Source organism: Lissotriton helveticus, chromosome 10, assembly GCF_964261635.1.
Source record: "Lissotriton helveticus chromosome 10, aLisHel1.1, whole genome shotgun sequence".
Classification (NCBI taxonomy): Eukaryota; Metazoa; Chordata; class Amphibia; order Caudata; family Salamandridae; genus Lissotriton; species Lissotriton helveticus.
The window spans coordinates 95,446,417-95,465,301 of record NC_136071.1 but is presented as its reverse complement, the minus strand read 5'-3'; the positions used below and the strand labels follow the sequence as shown (position 1 = coordinate 95,465,301).

The window sequence follows — 18,885 nt, the reverse complement described above, 5'->3', positions numbered from 1 at the left end:
TTTTTAATCTTCTTAAAATCTTATAGATGTGCTTGGGGGTAAGGGTCTCAATACTGGACTAGTTGAAGGGCCTTAGGAAGTGCTAACGATGTGGCCGGGTTGCTCGCAACCCATGCTACACCACTGTCTGCCTGGTAATTAGCCCCATGTCATGTATGAAACTTTCAACATGTTCTTGCATTTTAGTCAACTCCACTGTGTATGCTAGTATATGTCAGTTCATAGTTACAATGTTTTTTTTTAATTTCAGAATGTTTTTTATTAGGTTTTATGCGTACAGGAAATACAGGAAAAAAGTGCATATAAAGCATTCCACCCAAGGGGTGATACAGATAAGCTGAGTGAAAGACAACAGTATAACTCATAAACAATAAGAGTTACATATCAGTGGGTAGGAGGTGTCAGTGTATTGGTGTGAGGTTTGGTCGATTAATGTTGGCGTGGTAATGGTTTTGGTTGGTAGCTAATAAAGAACTGAACAGTTGCTTATTTATATATCGGTGGGGAGTAAAAGAAAACAGAGAGGCAGGAACAGAGAAGAGAAAGAGATAGTGAAAGGTGAGCGACAGTAAGTGTCAGAAGGTCTCAGAGATGAATGATGATGAAGAACTGGGGGGCAAGGGAGTGGAGTATATGAGGGTTGGGGATAGTGGTAGGCAGGGATGAGGATAGGGAGTGAGTGGGAGTGACCCCTAGATTAGGTGATGGGGTTCATTTGATATAAAGTTATCCAATTTGGTCCAGATTTCCCCCTTTAATCTGTGGTGAGGATTTAAGGTACATGTTCAGTGAGTTAATTGCACCTCTGTTTAATTGAACCCATTCACACCATGTGCGGGAGAACAATTTGGATAAGTCCCTCCACTCAGTGAGGATGACTTTGAGACAAGCTGTGACTCATATATCCCATAAGATTTGTTCATCTTTGTTCAGTGCTTGTTTTACTTCCGGTGTAAGTATACCTAACGTAATGAACATGAAGCATGGAGTCCAATTTATGTGACAAATCTGTGATATGGTGTCACTGATAACCAGCCAGAACTTTGTAGTGAAGGAGCATTCCCAAAGCATGTGTTTAAAGTCCCCAGTTTCCTTCTCACAACTGCAGCAGGTGGCAGAGGGACAGAGGCCTAGTTTATAAAGTTTGGCCAGGGTCCAGTGGGCCATATTGGTAATCCAGTAGAAACACTGTGCCAGTGAGGGGGTTATTTTGTTGGTGGTAAGGTTTTCCCATATGGACGACCAGTCTGGTGTTGTCATCTGGGAGTCGCTAGGGTCAGTCATTATGGTTTCCCATTTAACTTGGATGGGATTGGCCAGTGCAGAATTAGTGGGGGAGAAGAGAGTATATAATTTGGATGCCAGATTCCCCCTTTGCTGTAAGTATTTAGCGTTTTGGGGAGGTCTGGATAAGTTGGTGGTTTACATCCAGCAATAAGTGATTTGATTTTTAAGAAGTGAAAGAAGTCCATTTCATGGAGGTCGTATACCGAATTGAGATGGGAGAAGGGTATGGGTTCTGAGGGTGTATCAATATCGCCCACCAATAGTATGCCCTTTTGCGCCCATTTCTCAATGAATAGTGTTCTGCCTTCTACTTTCAGGTTTTCATAGTGCCATAAGGAGGCTAAGTGTGAGTAACTCATTTTGATAGCTTGTTATAGATTTTGCGCAGTGCCTGTACTGTGCATGAAATTATGTTAGCGGAGTGCTCTGTTTTGATTTTCCTAATATTATAAGGCACGCACAGGATAATGGTGTAGCCAGACCTTTTTCAATGCTAAGCCAGGCGGGAGAGGTGTTAGTAGTAGGTAGAAACCACTGCCTTCTTTGTTTTGCAAGGAAAGCATGTTGGTATCTTCTTTATTCAGGTAGGTTTAGGCCCCCTAGTGTTTTTTGGAAGCCTTAGTTTCTTTAGAGCAATTCTGTTTTTGGGGGATTTCCATAGGAACTCAGCGAGTATCGCGTCTATTTTTGCAAAGAAGGTATCAGAGAGGTATATAGGGAACATACTAATTAAAAAGTTGAAAAGGGGCATATTTTGATGGATTCTATTCTTCCCCACGAGGTGATAAATCTGCTCGACCATTTGTCAATGGTGTCTTTGAAGTTTTCAGTGAACCATATTCCTAGGTATTTTAATGTGTTAGGGGCCCTTTTAGGTCCATGGGTACTGATCATGGAACTATTGCAATGGACATTGAGAGGTAGTACTTCTGTTTATTATTTGTTAAGTCAATATCCTAAGACTTCGGATAGGCTATTGATGATAGACTTGATGTGAGTAAGGGCCGAATCTGCATTTGCGGTTAAGAGGAGTATGTCATTGGCGTAAGCTGGCAGTTTCTGCGGGCCTGCAGAGAAAGGGATGCGGGGGATTTGTGGATTTTTTCTAATTAGTGTAAGCAAAGGTTCTAGCGTTAGTAAGAATAGCAGGGCATCCTTGCCTGGTGTGTGGTTGAAGGCTAAAGGTGTTGGTTAATTGCCCATTGATATTTAGTGCAGCTTTAGGTTCTTTATATAAGGCGAGGATCATTTTAGATAGGGAGGGACCTACGTTAAAGGAGGTGAGCGAAGCATGAAGGAAAGCCCACGAAACCAAGGCTATCGCGCAGGCCGGCTGGGTAAGGTGGTGGATTTTTTGAATGACGTGGCTAAACAATCTGACGTTGTCAATGTTAAAACAGAAACTACAAGTCCCAAAACACATGTTTGGCTAACGTTCCACGACTTGCTGAAGGGTCTGCATAAGTCATGGGGCTTCTTGTCAGCTATGAACAAATTTAACATTTTCCAAAAAGCAGACATCTTCAATAGCATACGGTACATGACTGCCAACCTGCTACAGATGTGTGATGGTAAAAACTACCACAGTGTGATATTGGATGGGAATTAAGGGGTTCCGGTGATTGAGGTTATTTGTAGCCTCCTTTGACAACTCCTCCCAGCCTGGACTTGACTATCAGAAGAGCCTAATGATGGGGTGTCACAGAATGGCTCATGACTGCTCTGTTCACATCCACTTAATCACAGAACTGCATTTCAGCATGAAATTTGTGTTCCCCAAGGAAAGACTCAGTCCTCCTCTTGGCCAGACCCTCGGGCCCCCAAAATCCCTTCATGCTTAATAGGAGTGCCTGCCACACAGTTTGAAGACCACTAGACTAAAGTTTGGGGGAGGCATTGCATAGCGATAGTTACAGAAAGAATACATTATGTTATTTTAGGTTTCGTTTGTAAAGCATGCAACATCATCATAAGGCTTCTCAGCACTAGGGCGAAAGAACACTCAGTAATAATTCATTACAAATGTTTGCGAAAGAAGAACGTTTTCAGAAGCTGGCGGAGCATGGAGTGGAAGGACACAGAGGGAGAGGGAGCTACAGAATCCGAGCCAAAAAAGGCAAGCGTATGCAACCCTGAAAATCTCCTTGAAACAAATCATTTCTAAAAGAATAGCATCATTGGATCTCAGATAGCAGCATTGAATGAAGTACATACATCCACACCAAATAATGGTTCAATATAAAATGCAATGTGCAAAGCAAATACTTATAATTCAATGTAAGTTCCGATAGGGAGCCATTGCAATATTTTAAGACGAGGTTTTGAACTGTGGAGCAATCAAGACTGTCACAGTGGTAATATTCTGTGAGATACCGTGGCAGTCCAAGATAAAAGACATTAGAGAATTCTAGTCCGAATCCTACTTGTGCCAATATAGGTGTGTGTCTCCCATCCACGTTTAAGAAATGAAAGTCTTTTATTCAGTTTCCAGAGTTGAAAGAAAAAGGTTGACACCGATGATACAACCTGAGAAAAAGACTCAAGAAAGATACAAGTTGAAACTACTGATGCAACCTGACCTAGCCAACAATTTTTTTTTTTTTTTTATAAAACTCTATATACAGCTGGTAGCCTTCTTTGAACTCATTGCAGAGGGATCAGGTGGGGATATCAAAGCGGGAATGGTAATCCAAATGATCTGGTTGTGTTGAGTGAATTAGGAGGGTACCCTAAAGGAGTCATAAGTACGTTTTGCCACTGGTGGCTAGGTGCTAAGCCTTGCTGGACAGAATCTTCAGTGAATAGGCCAATGGTCTGGTAGTCTGACAGAACAGTGATGTGTCACAGTGAGAGGGGTTTGTGGTACCTGAGTATTAAGAAAATGCAGTTCTACCAGATCATAGGTCAATCTAAAAAAATGGAACTTCAATGCCTTGAACTTCAGGAACTTTGAGAAAGTCTAATTCAAGTGACAAACAATCAGGGTGGATGATCCAATTTAAGAGCCTTCTAGAAGCCAGATAGTATAAGGAGGGAAGACAGACAGTTTATATTGTGGGCAAACTGACCATCATAAGATAAATAACACACAAAACAGAGAAGAGTACTAACATTAACTGCTGGGGATTAGTTTAAAAACTATAGCAATAAGTGCATTTCAAGAGGTTTTCCGAAGTTTCTAGGTGGGATCTTACATGATTCCACTGAGTAAGGTCTTTCCAGGCTGTTGCAGTAGCAAGTTTCAAAGATTGCTTCTGGAGCGACATTGTTCTAACTTGGCTGACAACCAGTTGTAGAGAATTTCTGCTTCTCTGTTGCCTCTACTTTTAGATGTTGTTACACTGGATGGATTTAGCCTATTCATCAAGAACACCCTCAAGACTCTCTTTTTCCAAGGGTGAAGGCTGCAGAGTGACTGTATGAAACTGTAAAAGGTCCAGGCAGAAACTGCAGGAATCCACCCAGCTGCAGAGGTTGCTGTAGCATACATTCTGCTATAGGAGGATGGGCCGGCATTTCCACGAGGTGTGGCAGCAGCCTTGGGCTACCTAGTGGTGGAGATTGGGCATGACAGAATCTTCTTATGAGTGTATAGGGAATGCACAAGAAGACAGTAGTCTGTTTCTCCTTGAGCTTAGAAAAGCCTTACACTGTTCCTTGTTAAAGGAAAACACACATATCAGCGATACCTATGCCACTGAGTGTGGCGTAGGGTGCAGTTTGCCTTCAGCCACACTGTCATTGAATGATCAGTATCTGTGGTGAAGGAGTTTGGGCTGGAAATGAGAACAACAAAGACAGACCTACCAATAAAGAGACAGAACATGCAGCAGGGGTAGACATCACAGCATGCATGTGCAATACATAAATGTTTCCACACTTAGTCACATGCTTACCTCATTGAGTACAGTGATGAGGGCCAGAGAGTACTCTGTGACATGCAAGGGATCTCCCTGTTTCACCAGCCCTGATAGGGTTGTCTCTGTCAGGTTGTACAGCCAGTGGGCCAGGCTTGGGAATCCATCGGGTGGGCTTGGCAGAGAAATAACTAGAGAGCTGGTGGGAGATGAGAAAATGTAGTTCACACACATGCAACAAATATAAATCAAGGCTTCCTTGAGATATGTCAGATGCAGCCCATTCCTACAACACATAATTAGTGGTATTTCAGTTGCCTCGTTGCACTGTTTATATTTTTTACCTGACTTCAGACAAAAATTACTACTCCATTCCAATATATGCACTTAATGGCTGCTAACTGTTACTCCTTGTTTTACTCGCCCCTTTCCAGAGACAATGTTTTGTTTCCAAATCCCATTTTGGATCACATCATGGATCTTGTGCCAAAGCTCATCCAGAATCCTATTCTGTATCCCATTTTACTGCCCATCATGAATCCTATTCCTTTAAAATTTGATCCAATCAAATCTCATAACCCTTCTGAGACTCCATCCCACACTGTGACCCACTCAAAACACCGTCCCCCAACATCCCACCCAAACTACCACTCTCCCATTGCATTGTATCTTAATCAATTGTATCCGATCCCATTGTTTCCCATCCCATCTTACCCCACTTGTTTGTTTCCAATCTTATTATATCTCATCCTGTCACATTCTATTGCATCCCCTTCTGTACCTTCCCATCTTATCACATCCCTTTCTCTTCCAGTTCTATCCCATCTTATCCAATTCCATCCTATCCCATCAATCACAGTCCACCCACCAATTAATTTCCCACCTTATCCCATTCCATCCAATCTTGTCCCAATAACTGCATCTCATATCATCCTTTCATTTCTCTTGCCATATTATCTCATTCCATCCCCTTTATTGTGCCTTTAATAAAGAATTATGCTACATAGGTTGAGATAGCACTGAGACCTGGAATGCGACACTGAAGTAATAAAGATTGCCATTCATTGTCCATTAAAGAGCCAGACGTGTTCACAACCTACCGGTTCAGGGCAACAATAGCAGCTCCCTTCTGGTCTTGCACAACCACAGAGAGATCCACAAGGAACTGGTTTTGGTGGAACCCTGGGGGCAGGAAAGCACTGTGCTCCGAGCGGCTGCCTTTATACACACAGAACTCGTCACAGTGGCCCGACTTGCAACGAGTCACAATGAGACTGAAGACCAGGGAAGCCCCTTCATCCTCCGAATCTGTCCATCCTGCAATTACAAAAGCCAAAGGAAACCTCATACCAAAATCTTTGAACAAACCCACAGGCTGGAGACCAGAGAGCTCAAGCAAAGGATCGCCTTGGACAGGAAGAATACAGCAAAGTGGATGAACAATTCTCAAGATAAAGGTAAACACTAGAGACCTGGGAGACAATGCACCAGTGATGATGACAGCAAAGGTCAAGGTCACCAATATCTCCTCAGCCTGTGCTTAATCTGTAGCACTGTAGGCAAAGAGTCAACTGAGTGTGGGTCTAATATTACTACTGGGAGAAAAACATCACTGATCCTGCAGTCAAGAGCACACCTACAGGTAGGACAGACTACTAAATTCATGATTTGGCATGCCACCTCTTGTTCGAGGGCAGGCAGCCAGGGATAGCTGATTCTTTTTCTTTTTAAAAAAAATATTTTTAATAAAAGTTTTTCACCTTTTCTTCCAAAAATTTAGGGATAGCTGATTCTTGATATGCTATTTTACTACCCCTGTACTGCCATGGCTTCGCCTGCCCTTATGGGCTAAGAAAGCAGCAGCAAGAACAAAATGCAAACAATTCCTTGAACATGCGTTTATTTTCTGTAATTTTTCCAGGACAATATGCAACAAATTGGAAATTGTTGAGGTGTAACGGTGGGGGACAGGGCTAAACGTATGATGTTTTCGGGGTCAAAGGTGTCCAATCTGACTTTAGCTACACGCTCTATTTGGTGAATTATCATCCATGCACAGAGCCCAAGGTGAGAATACCAGCAAGCACAGACCTCAGAATGAATCATTCAGCCAGTGACAAAGGAAAGAAATTTGCAATATTTATCACCCAACGGTGGGAAAATACCATGCTCAGGACAGATATGCCTTCTGAGTCAGCAATGAGAGCTGGCATTGTGTGAGTCAAAAGTCAAAACTCCTCCTAAGTAAAATAATGGTAATAAATAGAATATTATATTTTATTCAACTGTGTATGTGTGTGTGTGTGTGTGTGTGTGTGTGTGTGTGTATATATATATATATATATATATATATCCACTCACAAAGTTTGCCTGTTTAAGGAGAGTCCACACAAGGAGGTAGGTATCTGCCTTTTACTGAATAAAGAATGCAGCGGTACAGCAACTCTCAATGCCTCGCTCAAATTTCATCAACCATCCGACGCGTTTCGTGCTCTCGCGGCACTTAATCATGGGTTGAAGGGCATCAGGTAAACGGCTCAGCAGTTTTCGAAGCTACCTTTGAATAGTCACAAACTCCGCCCCAGTGGGTGTGGCCACAAACGTGTGGCGTCTTGGAACTTGTGGTGCTTCTTCTTTTACCCATGTGGGTCCCATGCCATTTCCTGAAATTGTTCAAATAATTGTTACCCCAGTGGGTTGCGATGTGCTAGGGGGCTGGTGCACCGCATCCGTTGATATCTTTAAAGGCTTCCTTGTCCGTATGCCACAGCGCCGTGTGACGCTGCAGCCGGGCTTCACCAAAGTTAAGCGGGTCTACTCCTTGCGACTCAGACGGGGCCGCATAACATCCACTCACAAAGTTTGCCTGTTTAAGGAGAGTCCACACAACGAGGTAGGTATCTGCCTTTTACTGAATAAAGAATGCAGCGGTACAGCAACTCTCAATGCCTCGCTCAAATTTCATCAACCATCCGACGCGTTTCGTGCTCTCGCGGCACTTAATCATGGATTGAAGGGCATCAGGTAAACGGCTCAGCAGTTTTCGAAGCTACCTTTGAATAGTCACAAACTCCGCCCCAGTGGGTGTGGCCACAAACGTGTGGCGTCTTGGAACTTGTGGTGCTTCTTCTTTTACCCATGTGGGTCCCATGCCATTTCCTGAAATTGTTCAAATAATTGTTACCCCAGTGGGTTGCGATGTGCTAGGGGGCTGGTGCACCGCATCCGTTGATATCTTTAAAGGCTTCCTTGTCCGTATGCCACAGCGCCGTGTGACGCTGCAGCCGGGCTTCACCAAAGTTAAGCGGGTCTACTCCTTGCGACTCAGACGGGGCCGCATAACATCCACTCACAAAGTTTGCCTGTTTAAGGAGAGTCCACACAAGGAGGTAGGTATCTGCCTTTTACTGAATAAAGAATGCAGCGGTACAGCAACTCTCAATGCCTCGCTCAAATTTCATCAACCATCCGAAGCGTTTCGTGCTCTCGCGGCACTTAATCATGGTTTGAAGGGCATCAGGTAAACGGCTCAGCAGTTTTCGAAGCTACCTTTGAATAGTCACAAACTCCGCCCCAGTGGGTGTGGCCACAAACGTGTGGCGTCTTGGAACTTGTGGTGCTTCTTCTTTTACCCATGTGGGTCCCATGCCATTTCCTGAAATTGTTCAAATAATTGTTACCCCAGTGGGTTGCGATGTGCTAGGGGGCTGGTGCACCGCATCCGTTGATATCTTTAAAGGCTTCCTTGTCCGTATGCCACAGCGCCGTGCATATATATATATGGTAAAAAATAATTTCACAGTCCCTCCCAATGACAGCCCCCAAACCCCTCTGCAGAGCTTTACCATTGTCAGGGCTACTAGGTAGGATTATGCAGCAAGGTGTCATTTATGTGGCAAAAAGTATTCATAAGTGGTAAACAAAACCTAAACATTCCAATTCCAATCAATGCTGATTGTCAGCTTCACTATGAAGAAATAAATCTTTTCAAGCTACATCCCCCAAAATAATGCAAAATAAAGAGTCTAGATACAATCTCAAACCACTGGGACTTGTGAGTTATGACAGGGAGGGAGGGAGAGTGAGAGAGGCATTTCAGAGAAAAGAAAGAAAATGAGAAAGATTGAGGAAAATATAGATGGGGAAATTTGTAATATCTGACTTTTTTGTTCTAAGGGATAACAAATTTTATGGTTCTTAAAATAATCTCAATTCTTAGACTACAGTTGAATTACTTTATATAAATCGATTACAGAAATCTCTAGCAATACCCATCCAACGAACAAATCAATTCACTCCAAATTTACTGACAGTGAAAAGTAAAAAGAAAAGTGAACAAACATAAATGAAGAAAGATATTTACTCACACAAATATCTGAAAACCTATGAATATGTGCTGCTACCAGCCACAGTCATACCAGGTCCTTTCTCATGATCCTCTCAATGAAAGTGGTACTATAACTGTAATCATGGATGTAAATCACAGGCTAGAGAAGAATGCACTGGTTCCAAGCCTGATGTCTTTTACGGGACACATTTTGTACTCAAATTCAACAAGTTCGTACTTTTCTGACTGGGGTGGACATTCACCTAGGCCCTCTGAGTCATGCTAACTTGTTTTGGAAATTAGGCATCCTTAGCTATTCAGGGCAATCACTTAAGGCTTAACTCAACCCTTAAAAGAGTTCCAACCTCATTGTGCCATGAGAGGTAGTTAGGGGTTGGTGGTACTCCCTCGCTTTGTCCAGATGAGTTCAAAAGTTCCACTAAGTTGCACTTTGCCTCTTCTAGCTATTCTTGACCTGGTTGAAATGCCACACTAAAATGTGAGAAGTTGCTACAGGAGTTAAACAACAACATGGTTTCACAACTTTTGTTTTTTTTACAGCTAAACTAAGTGACAGAAATGGCCTATGATCAACACGTGACAGTGCAAGATGTCATGTGGTTTATAGACATGATACATTTCCCACATCTGCTCTGCAGGAAGCAATTGAATCCTGTAAGAAACGGTCCCATTCTCCTGGATCTGAAATGTGTCTATCACCCTTGGTGTCATTGCTAAGCAAGTAAAAGCACACTTTTTCTCCTGTCAAATTTATTTCCCAACAATACCACCCATGAATTTTGAACTTTTGATATGGGTGTCTGACCTTGGTGAGAGTGGCTCTGATGCAAGTTTGGGCTGTTTCACGCCTGCATGTGGTTTAAGGCAGGGTCCACTGTAACTGAAGCAGGGTTACTGGTTGCAGCTTCTGAAATCATTTCACAGTGTCCATTTCAGCTCACAAGAGTGGGATAGTGACTTCCATAAGGCTTTAATTCTCAAGAATCATGGATGCAGAGGCATGGTTATATGGCATCTTTCTGCAATCACAGTTGTCGCCCTAACTAATGTGGCCCCTTAGTCACATCTTAGCAATTAACGTCTATCCATTTTCTGTATGACCTGGTGAGGTGACCATCATAGGAGCTCTTAGTGCACTAGGTCTTGAGACAAAGATGCCACTGAGTGGTCTTTCCACCATTTGTGACTCAAACGATTGATTATAACACACCAGAGGTCACAAAGTGTTCTTCCTGGATTTCTACTCCATACCACTTGGATGCTGCCATGCAGTGTCTACAAAGTGACTCTTTGCTTTCCTCCCTATTGTCTTTCTGAGCAACATCACTAGCGGCCTCTACTAAATGTCATGCTTTGTCAGTGTGTTGGAGAATAGCATCATGGAATACGCTACAAGTGGAAGAGAGACAGGAAAAAATGAGAAAAAAGTGATTTTTGTGAATGGGTCCTATCAAGAGCAGGTGATCGAGACGGAGAAGGGGAGACATAAAGTGACAATATCTTTCCACTCCAATGGAAACTAGGCAGACCCAGCTGAGGTTGTAGATTCAGTGTAAATGCCCACCAACACCATCTCTTACCTGTGCATTCAAAGTGCACCTTTGCAGTCAGTGCATGCACTGTGTCGTTGGGGAAGATGATGCACTGGCCGCCTGCTGGTGGGCTGTTGGGGAGCAAATCTATGGAGGCATACCCCTCTTCATCCATGGAAGGGTCATTGACGTGTAGGGTGAACGTATAACCCTCTCCATCCTTCAGAAAGCCTTGACGAAGGACCAAGTTCATCCCAGTGTTGCCGGTGGTGGTGGTGGAATTGTCCAGGGGGAACGACTTGTTGTTGAAACTCTGTGCCGTCCATCGCTGCAAAGATGATGAAGAAAAACTTGTAAGAGAAAATATAAAAGACGATGGATCTGACTCTGCCCTTAAAAAGAGATTTCAGTTACACTTTCAATGTATGACACTGTAGGGATACCTTAGGTGAAAGGCAATTTTCATTGATGTGCATGTAAAATATTGGGCCCGATTCACAGAACTAAATCCTAAACTTACTCTTTTTGATATTCACAGAAGGCCCTTACTACTTTTGGTATTCACCGAATGCACTTACTTCTTTTGGTTAAACTTACCACTTTTGAGATACAGAGAAGGCATTTAGTAGTAGTAAGGTTAGGACTCCTAACTTTACTACTACTAAATACCTTCAGTGAATACCAAAAGTAGAAAATTTAACCAAAAGTAGTAAGTTTAAATAAAAGTAGTAAGTTTAACTAAAAGTACTAAGTGCATTCTGTGAATACCAAAAGTGGTAAGTGCCTTCTGTGAATACCAAAAGTAGTAAGTTTAGGATTTTGTCTCAGATTAGTTCTGTGAATCGGGCCCATTATCATCATCATAGGTGTATTCTTAGCCTAGCCATAAAATAAAAATGTCACAGTACATGAACGTCACATTATTAATTCATCATGAATAAGAGATACAAATGGTTAAAAACCTCTGGTTAAAAATATTAAAAACTTCCCAATCATATACAACTCCGAAAGGGCAGCCTAAACACAGTATTATTCAAAGCTCACACAATTCATACATTTACAATGGAAAAATGTTTAATTAAGGGCCAATGTGCTGTGCAGAGCTCACTCAGTACTTCCTTTAAGGAATTAAAGAGGTTATTTTACTGACACACTGCACAAGTGGTCGCGTAGTGCATAGCTGCGCAAAGCAACGCAAAACACAGCACTGAACTATATACCGATGAAATAAACCTGAGCATTCTGAAACATTGCAGCCAGTCCCTTCTACGCTTGGTTGTATGCCAGAATGTCGAGTTCAAAGGTATTGAAAGTATCAAAAACCAGAATATCACAAAGATAAGTATATATTTGTAATTGTTGCGTGCTTGAGCATCTTTGTTCACAGCGTTAAACATTGTTTGGCTCTGCCCAGTCCAGTTGAATCATCGGCTGCAATTCTTCAATTTTGCGAGTGGTTCCATGTTTATTACCAAATTAGTTAACAAAGTTTATGTTTTTTCCAGGGATTTGCAAATAGCTTTTAATCTGAAGTCCACCCTATATCCTCATTGTGGTGTGTGCTAAATAAGGCACCAAGAATGTATCATTTCCAGTAAGCCGGCTATGCTGTAGCTTTATCGGTACTCCGCTGGCTTTAAATCTCCCAGGAATCATTATTTCTTCCAGGAAGGAGATTTTGGTGAGAACCCACCTGAGGAACCTTTGGCAATCATGCTGAGAGGGGGTCATAAAATTGAATAAGTCACCAGGCAACAAAAAGTCTTGAATGGTTTTACTATGAATTCAGATGAAAGAAACAATTGATAAAAGGCAACTGAGACTGGCGGGAGTTAGATCAGAGCCAGGAGATTCAGGACATCATTGAAAAGATGGTCAGGGTGCCTCAAGCTGCACTTGACGTGGGAAGAGAAATGAATAAACTCCGCCTCTGAACATAAGAGACATTGAGAAGGCCTTTCATTTTCTTTGCCAAAAATTAGCCATCACCATGGCTAGCAAGTGGTTTTCAAAGTGTAGTTTCCATCGATCCCAGTGAATAACTGTGTCTCCAAGAGATATAGCGAATAATGTCAACGGAAATGGGTTCCACATTTGACTTCAGTAAAGTTCTTTTGAGATGCAGTAGGTGCACAAAAATGTGTAGCCTTAACTGTGATAAACTCAAATTTTGTAACATTTTAAGACAATACAAACTTTGTTTCTTTCTGCCAACATCACACATTCTCAGGGAAAGAACATTGACATACACCTTGTGAGGGACCTTGCAAAGTGGGGAAGATGTACCAACCTGCCACTCTGCTGTTTCTGGCATATCTTGTGTTTTTATGCCTCTTGAGTCGACAAACAGAGAGTGCACCCGAGTCGCACCAGAACTTGGGCAGTGCTCAGCAGCAGAGCATCAGCCCAGCTGTTCCGAGGAAGCACCCAATGTGTACATCTAATAATATTTAAGGGTGCATGCCAACACCATACCAGGCTACGTACTGATTGGATGTTTGTGTTAGCTGGTTCTAGTTCAGAGCTGTGGACCTCACTCACCTTCCCTAGAGGGTGTGCTCCATAGACTGGGCTTGAGTAAGGGTGTGGTGGTGGGAATGGTCTGCTTTATATGTGCTGTGTTGCTGGATGACTATATACAGTGAATGGTGTCCTACTGAAGACACAGTTAATGCTACATAAAGTGATGGTTACTCCTGAGTTTATCTTTTACATCCTTTGTGGGCAAGACTACCTGTCTCATGCTGTTCTATGGATCAGTCCAGAGGACATATATAAGTCTGGTTGTTTGGGGAAACATACATACATTCCCTGACAAGCCCACCACGGCCCAGAAATAGCCACAGAGCTCCTGTCCCCCCTTGACAGTGCTAGTTGTTGCCTAGCAACTACAAGGCCTTGACAATGGAAATTTACTTGCAGTACATTTGGCACTGACCTTAGAATGGCAGGTCCTCCACACTAGCCAGGGAATTCTGCTGAGAACCTAGAAAGATGCACGGTGTCCTGACTGGAACAGAGGTCAAAGTTGAAAAAGGTTGGAGTTTGATTGAGCTTGACTTCAGCCAGAAGACCCAAAGCAAGATAAATTCTGGCTCTATCCTTCCTGAAGCAGTGCTTCCTCTGCCTCTGGAATTCAGAAGGAATCACTACTCACTGGGTCCAGAGAGTTTGACCAGGGGCAGGACTCTGTTAATTGCTTTTTTCACCCTTCAGGACACAATCAGGTCTAGGAACTAGTGAACCCCTAATGTGCTGCCTCTTGCTTAAAAAGGTCTCTGATCACGAGGCCTGGGGCAAAGGTCCAGCTGACAGAAGCCTGTGTAGAGGTAATGTTGAGGAACTAAGTCTCTGAAAATGCATTTGGACCATGCAGCGTCGCTGTATTAAACTCAATGAAGGACATTCTGAAAGTCAAAAAGTAGATACATGCAGACCCCATTCTTAGGCTGCGAGGGTGGCATGCCTGTTTTGCACCAAACTACCTTGTACTGCCCCTTACTGTCCATTCCCAACCCTAGAAGAGAATAGAGGGCTTCCTCTTCTCCTGAGAACTTATAATAGTGACCCATTGGATGCGGTCTGTTGAGCTGACTCCATAATGGTTTTCTATAAGAATATCAGGAGTAAAATATTGACTTACCAAAATACTGTGACCAGAATTTTTTATTAAAGTGATATTGTATAGGTAAGTACATGTAAGTGTGTATAGCTTTATTATTCTTAACTCACATTTTTGTACCTTGACACAATGTACACCTTCAAAGTATGTAGATGTGGAGTGAAGAATCACAAATCTACTCTTACCTACACACTCACATTGATGTTATGGTGCTAGATATTCTGAATTCCATATTGCAGCTGGTCACTCGAAATAGAAATAGATGTGAGCTCAAGCTCATAATTCACGGTAGAGGGTCTTTATCCACCAGCACAGCCCTCAGCAGAGCTGACACAACCCTGTACCAAACAGTTTTCTTTTTTTCTTTTCAAAAAGAAAATCCCAAAATGGGATATCTCTAATGACGTGGGGGCCATTCTTACCATTTTGGTGTCTCTTACCACCAGGGTATGCCTGGAGATGATGGACAGTAAAGAAATGCTCTTTGTCCGCCAATTGGTTTAGAGGACATGTAGCCATTCCTTGGACAGCTCTTACTGCATCAGGCCACCGGAGAGGTTTGGCTATGGTGGTGAGAGAGTACTCACTGCCGTAGCGAAATCTATTGTCTGCCCACATCTAAATCAGGGGGGTAGACCATTACGTTGTGGGTAGGTATACTCAGTCACCTTTGCGACAGAGTATACATATCACCAGCACATAGATTATGCCCATTGTTCCATCTATACATTGAGTGCTGCGAGTGCAATTACGTGAATGCCGTATCTGAATTCCAGGCACTATCATCTTCCGGACCAAGGCCCAGATTGATCAAGGGCTTACATTGCATTTGCTTCATACAAGGTGACGCAAGGCAACACAAGCCCCTAAGTCAGGTTCACAAAGCCACACAGAGCCATCTTGCGTGGCTCTCTGTGGCTTAGAGAATCTGGAGTAATGCTAGCCATTGCAAGTCGCTTAGGTACGTTACGTTGCATTAGGTAGTAAACCTAGAAATGCATCAAAATGATACGCCTTCCCAAGTGAGGCGTAAAGAGAAGAAATATCTTAATTTCTCCTATTATTTCCTCTTTCTACATATGCTACATTCTGCAACATGTCAATATGAAATATGCTGTGTTTAGTTCTGTGTTCATGCTGTGAGCTATATGAAAAAGGGATGCATCCGTTTCAGTACCTACAAACTGCTTTGGCACCGCGGGCATAGGAATATGCCATAGGCCCGAGTGATAGCAATGTAAATAGACCCCCATATCACAGTAGATCCAGAGCTGGGGTGCAGAGGGTGCATCACACCCATGGGTCCTGGTGCCACTGCACTTGCTGAACTACTGCTAGCTAAAGCACTGTCTGGTACAGAGACCTGGAGGACTGAAGTAGAGTACAGCATGCTTCTCTGTACATGCTCAGGGATGCAGTCTGAGCTATGAGCTGTAACTGCTTTGAGACCTCTGATTACACCACGAAGCCTGATGCAGAAATCCAAGTCAGATTAACCGCTTTTGCTATAGACAACAGGGAATAGTATATTTTTTAATGTCCATGAGTGGAGTAATCCAACAACAAGTGTTTCACGGACACGTCTGTATCCGTTTCGGGAGATGCTGCCAGTTCTTACTCTTTACAATGTGCTGCTGACAAACTCTCAGACCTTGCCAGCAGTTCCTAATGTTGCTTCTTCACACCCCACCCAAACAAAAATGGTTGCCAGGGATAGACATAAAAATGCCCCCATGGGAGGTTTTAAACAGCTTACCCTCTCACTCCCCTCTTTTTGGCTGACGAAGTCCACCCACCTGTTTCAGGGTAGAATAGCATCCTCCCAGAGGGGAACCTGAACACAGATTTTTTTATAATACAGGTGAAGTTAGGGAATAAGAAAAGCCACCAAGCATATCAAATTTGGTTGCAGAGCCCAGATCAACAACTTTAGAAAGGTCTCCTAAAGGACAATCATCTATTTCTAAGTTCAAAACAAGATGTTTTGCAGAGAAACAGAAGACATGTCAAGTACAGCATCTGTTATAATTTAGTGGTATTAACTGTGTTTGCTTTCTTGCCATTAATACACAGGACAGGCACTCTATAAAATGTATAAATAATTGTTATAGAATGAACATAGGGCCCTGAGAAAGCAAAGGATCTTGGGAAAAATGCCCCCAAAACACTTTTCTCCTGATGGCCCAGGGAAAACCACCTGCACCTTCAAGTAGTTCAGGAGTGTCTACTGTCCATTCCAGAGGGCTAGAACATGCCACATTTTCCAGACACAACATTTAACCCTGTTCCATTTATATATTTAGGGATCGATTACGATGTCGGTCAGAAAGCATTCTGACCAAATCAGTCTGGGAATGGTTTCCGACCAAAACGTATTAGAGGAGTCTGCCCGAATGATTACGATGCTTCTGGATACCATTCGGTCGGACTCCCATTGACTCCAATGGAACCTTGTGCGCTGACCGTATACACAGGCTCCCATTAAAGAAAGGAGTGGCTGGGGAAAATCGGGAACCCTGTGGTGGGCATCCCTAGGTGCCTGCCACACTGTGCATGGCCTGAAAGGACGAGTGCCTTGGGTACCCCCAAGGACTCCAATCAGAAGGCTTTGGGTGAAAGGGGGCCTGCTACAGACCCCCAAAGTCAGATTCCGACAGCTGATCCGTGTCGGAACAACCGATTCGGAAAGGCTGCCCGAATCTGACTTTGTAATCGCTGGGTCGGAAATGAGGTCCGTACACCTGTACGAGTCAGCTCCGAACGACTCGGTTCCTTTGAATGCCATCCGTAACCGACTCAGAAAATCCAAACGCTTTCCGAACATCATAATAGGTTGTTCGGAAAGCTTACTGAATCGGTCGGAAAGACGGGTACCGAATTGGATTCGACAGACCAGAATCCACTTGGGAGCCTTTCTGTCATGGTTACGGGCTGCGGCTCTAGGGGCATGGGCAAATGCTCGCGCTCACTGTGTGGCAAGATGCATGGTGCCACTTCCAGGGTGTGTCATTGGTGGTTCTACTATCAAGCGCGGAACCCTTAGTGTTGTTTAGATTTTCATAGCTGTGCCATTTATGAGCTCAAACTGTCAAATACATGTTGCAAAGAATTCCTACTTCTGTATAATATTTGGCAAAACTGTTATGTTATTATGCAAACCTTAATGCAGAAAAATGCAGTAGTTATGTTTCTTTGTGTACAGATTTTGAGCATTGGTAAATGTGTAAGCCTTTTCCTTCAAATGCCTCGTTGCCGATAATTTGAGGCCACGCCCCCTTCTTCTGACGTCATTCTGCTCAGCGAGCGTGTGACACACCTGTCGCTTGAAAGGGCAGATCCCTCCTATAAAAGGGGATCACGCACGCACTGAGCCGCTCACTATTCTCCTCGCTGCCGGGTGAATATATATATATATATATATATGTATAGATCTGTGAGCAAGGGCGGATGCCCGAAACGCTTCGGATCTGGTGGCTCTACTGAAATAAAATCCATTTGCCATTTAATTTTTTCATTGGAGTTGCGTGGTCGTTTTCCACTCGCGATTGCGGAGGTGTTAAAGACTACATTTGGGCGCATATATATATATATATATACATACATCAAAATACGAAGCACACCACTTATGCTTACAGTTCTTTAGTTGACGCATATTATATTTGTTTTACAGATCTCCTTCCCCGCTGTTACTTTCCGAACACCCTTCCCCCTCATCTGGGCACTCTAATACTCTGTGTCATTACGACAATTCAGAGTTGGAGATGCCTGGAGGTGGGTCTTTCTATCATCGTGCAAGTCCCGAGGAACAACATCTTGACACTTTCTGAACGACATTGTAATTAACCCCGTAGTATGCAAATGTGCCTTATGGAATGACAGGCCCTGTTCAGGGGGCCATGGATCAGGCAGGCGATATTGGGCCACAACCAAGAGGGTTGAGGTGCTTTACCACCTGTGTCCTGGGGCGTGACCTACTATGGCTCTACAAAATGGGCCAGGTATAAATCATTCCCCACTTAACTTTCAATAGTAGCTAGGGTGAGAAGTCACAGGCTATTGTGGCAGAACTCAGACTCAGGATACAACACTTTATAAAAGACAAGTACTTTATTTTATGGAAAACATAGAATTCAATGACACATACAGAATGCATTAATACCCTGATTTACGGATGCAAGTCTATGTTTCAAGGTCCTCTGATGATTAAACCAGTTACCCCTTTATATGTCCCTTGTCCCT

The 18,885-nt window shown here is 43.1% G+C and overlaps 1 protein-coding gene across 1 annotated transcript in view; it reads right to left on the bottom strand.

Moving 5' to 3' along the window:
• Positions 1 to 18,885, bottom strand: part of PKD1 (polycystin 1, transient receptor potential channel interacting) — a 464,326-nt gene that overhangs the window by 128,874 nt on the left and 316,567 nt on the right. Inside the window, exons 18-20 of the mRNA XM_078664851.1 lie at positions 11,073 to 11,352; positions 6,245 to 6,461; positions 5,184 to 5,343 (exon numbers count right to left, since the gene is read on the bottom strand). Of these exons, the coding sequence (XP_078520977.1) occupies positions 5,184 to 5,343; positions 6,245 to 6,461; positions 11,073 to 11,352 (657 nt within the window). The remainder of the gene's footprint in view (positions 1 to 5,183; positions 5,344 to 6,244; positions 6,462 to 11,072; positions 11,353 to 18,885) is intronic.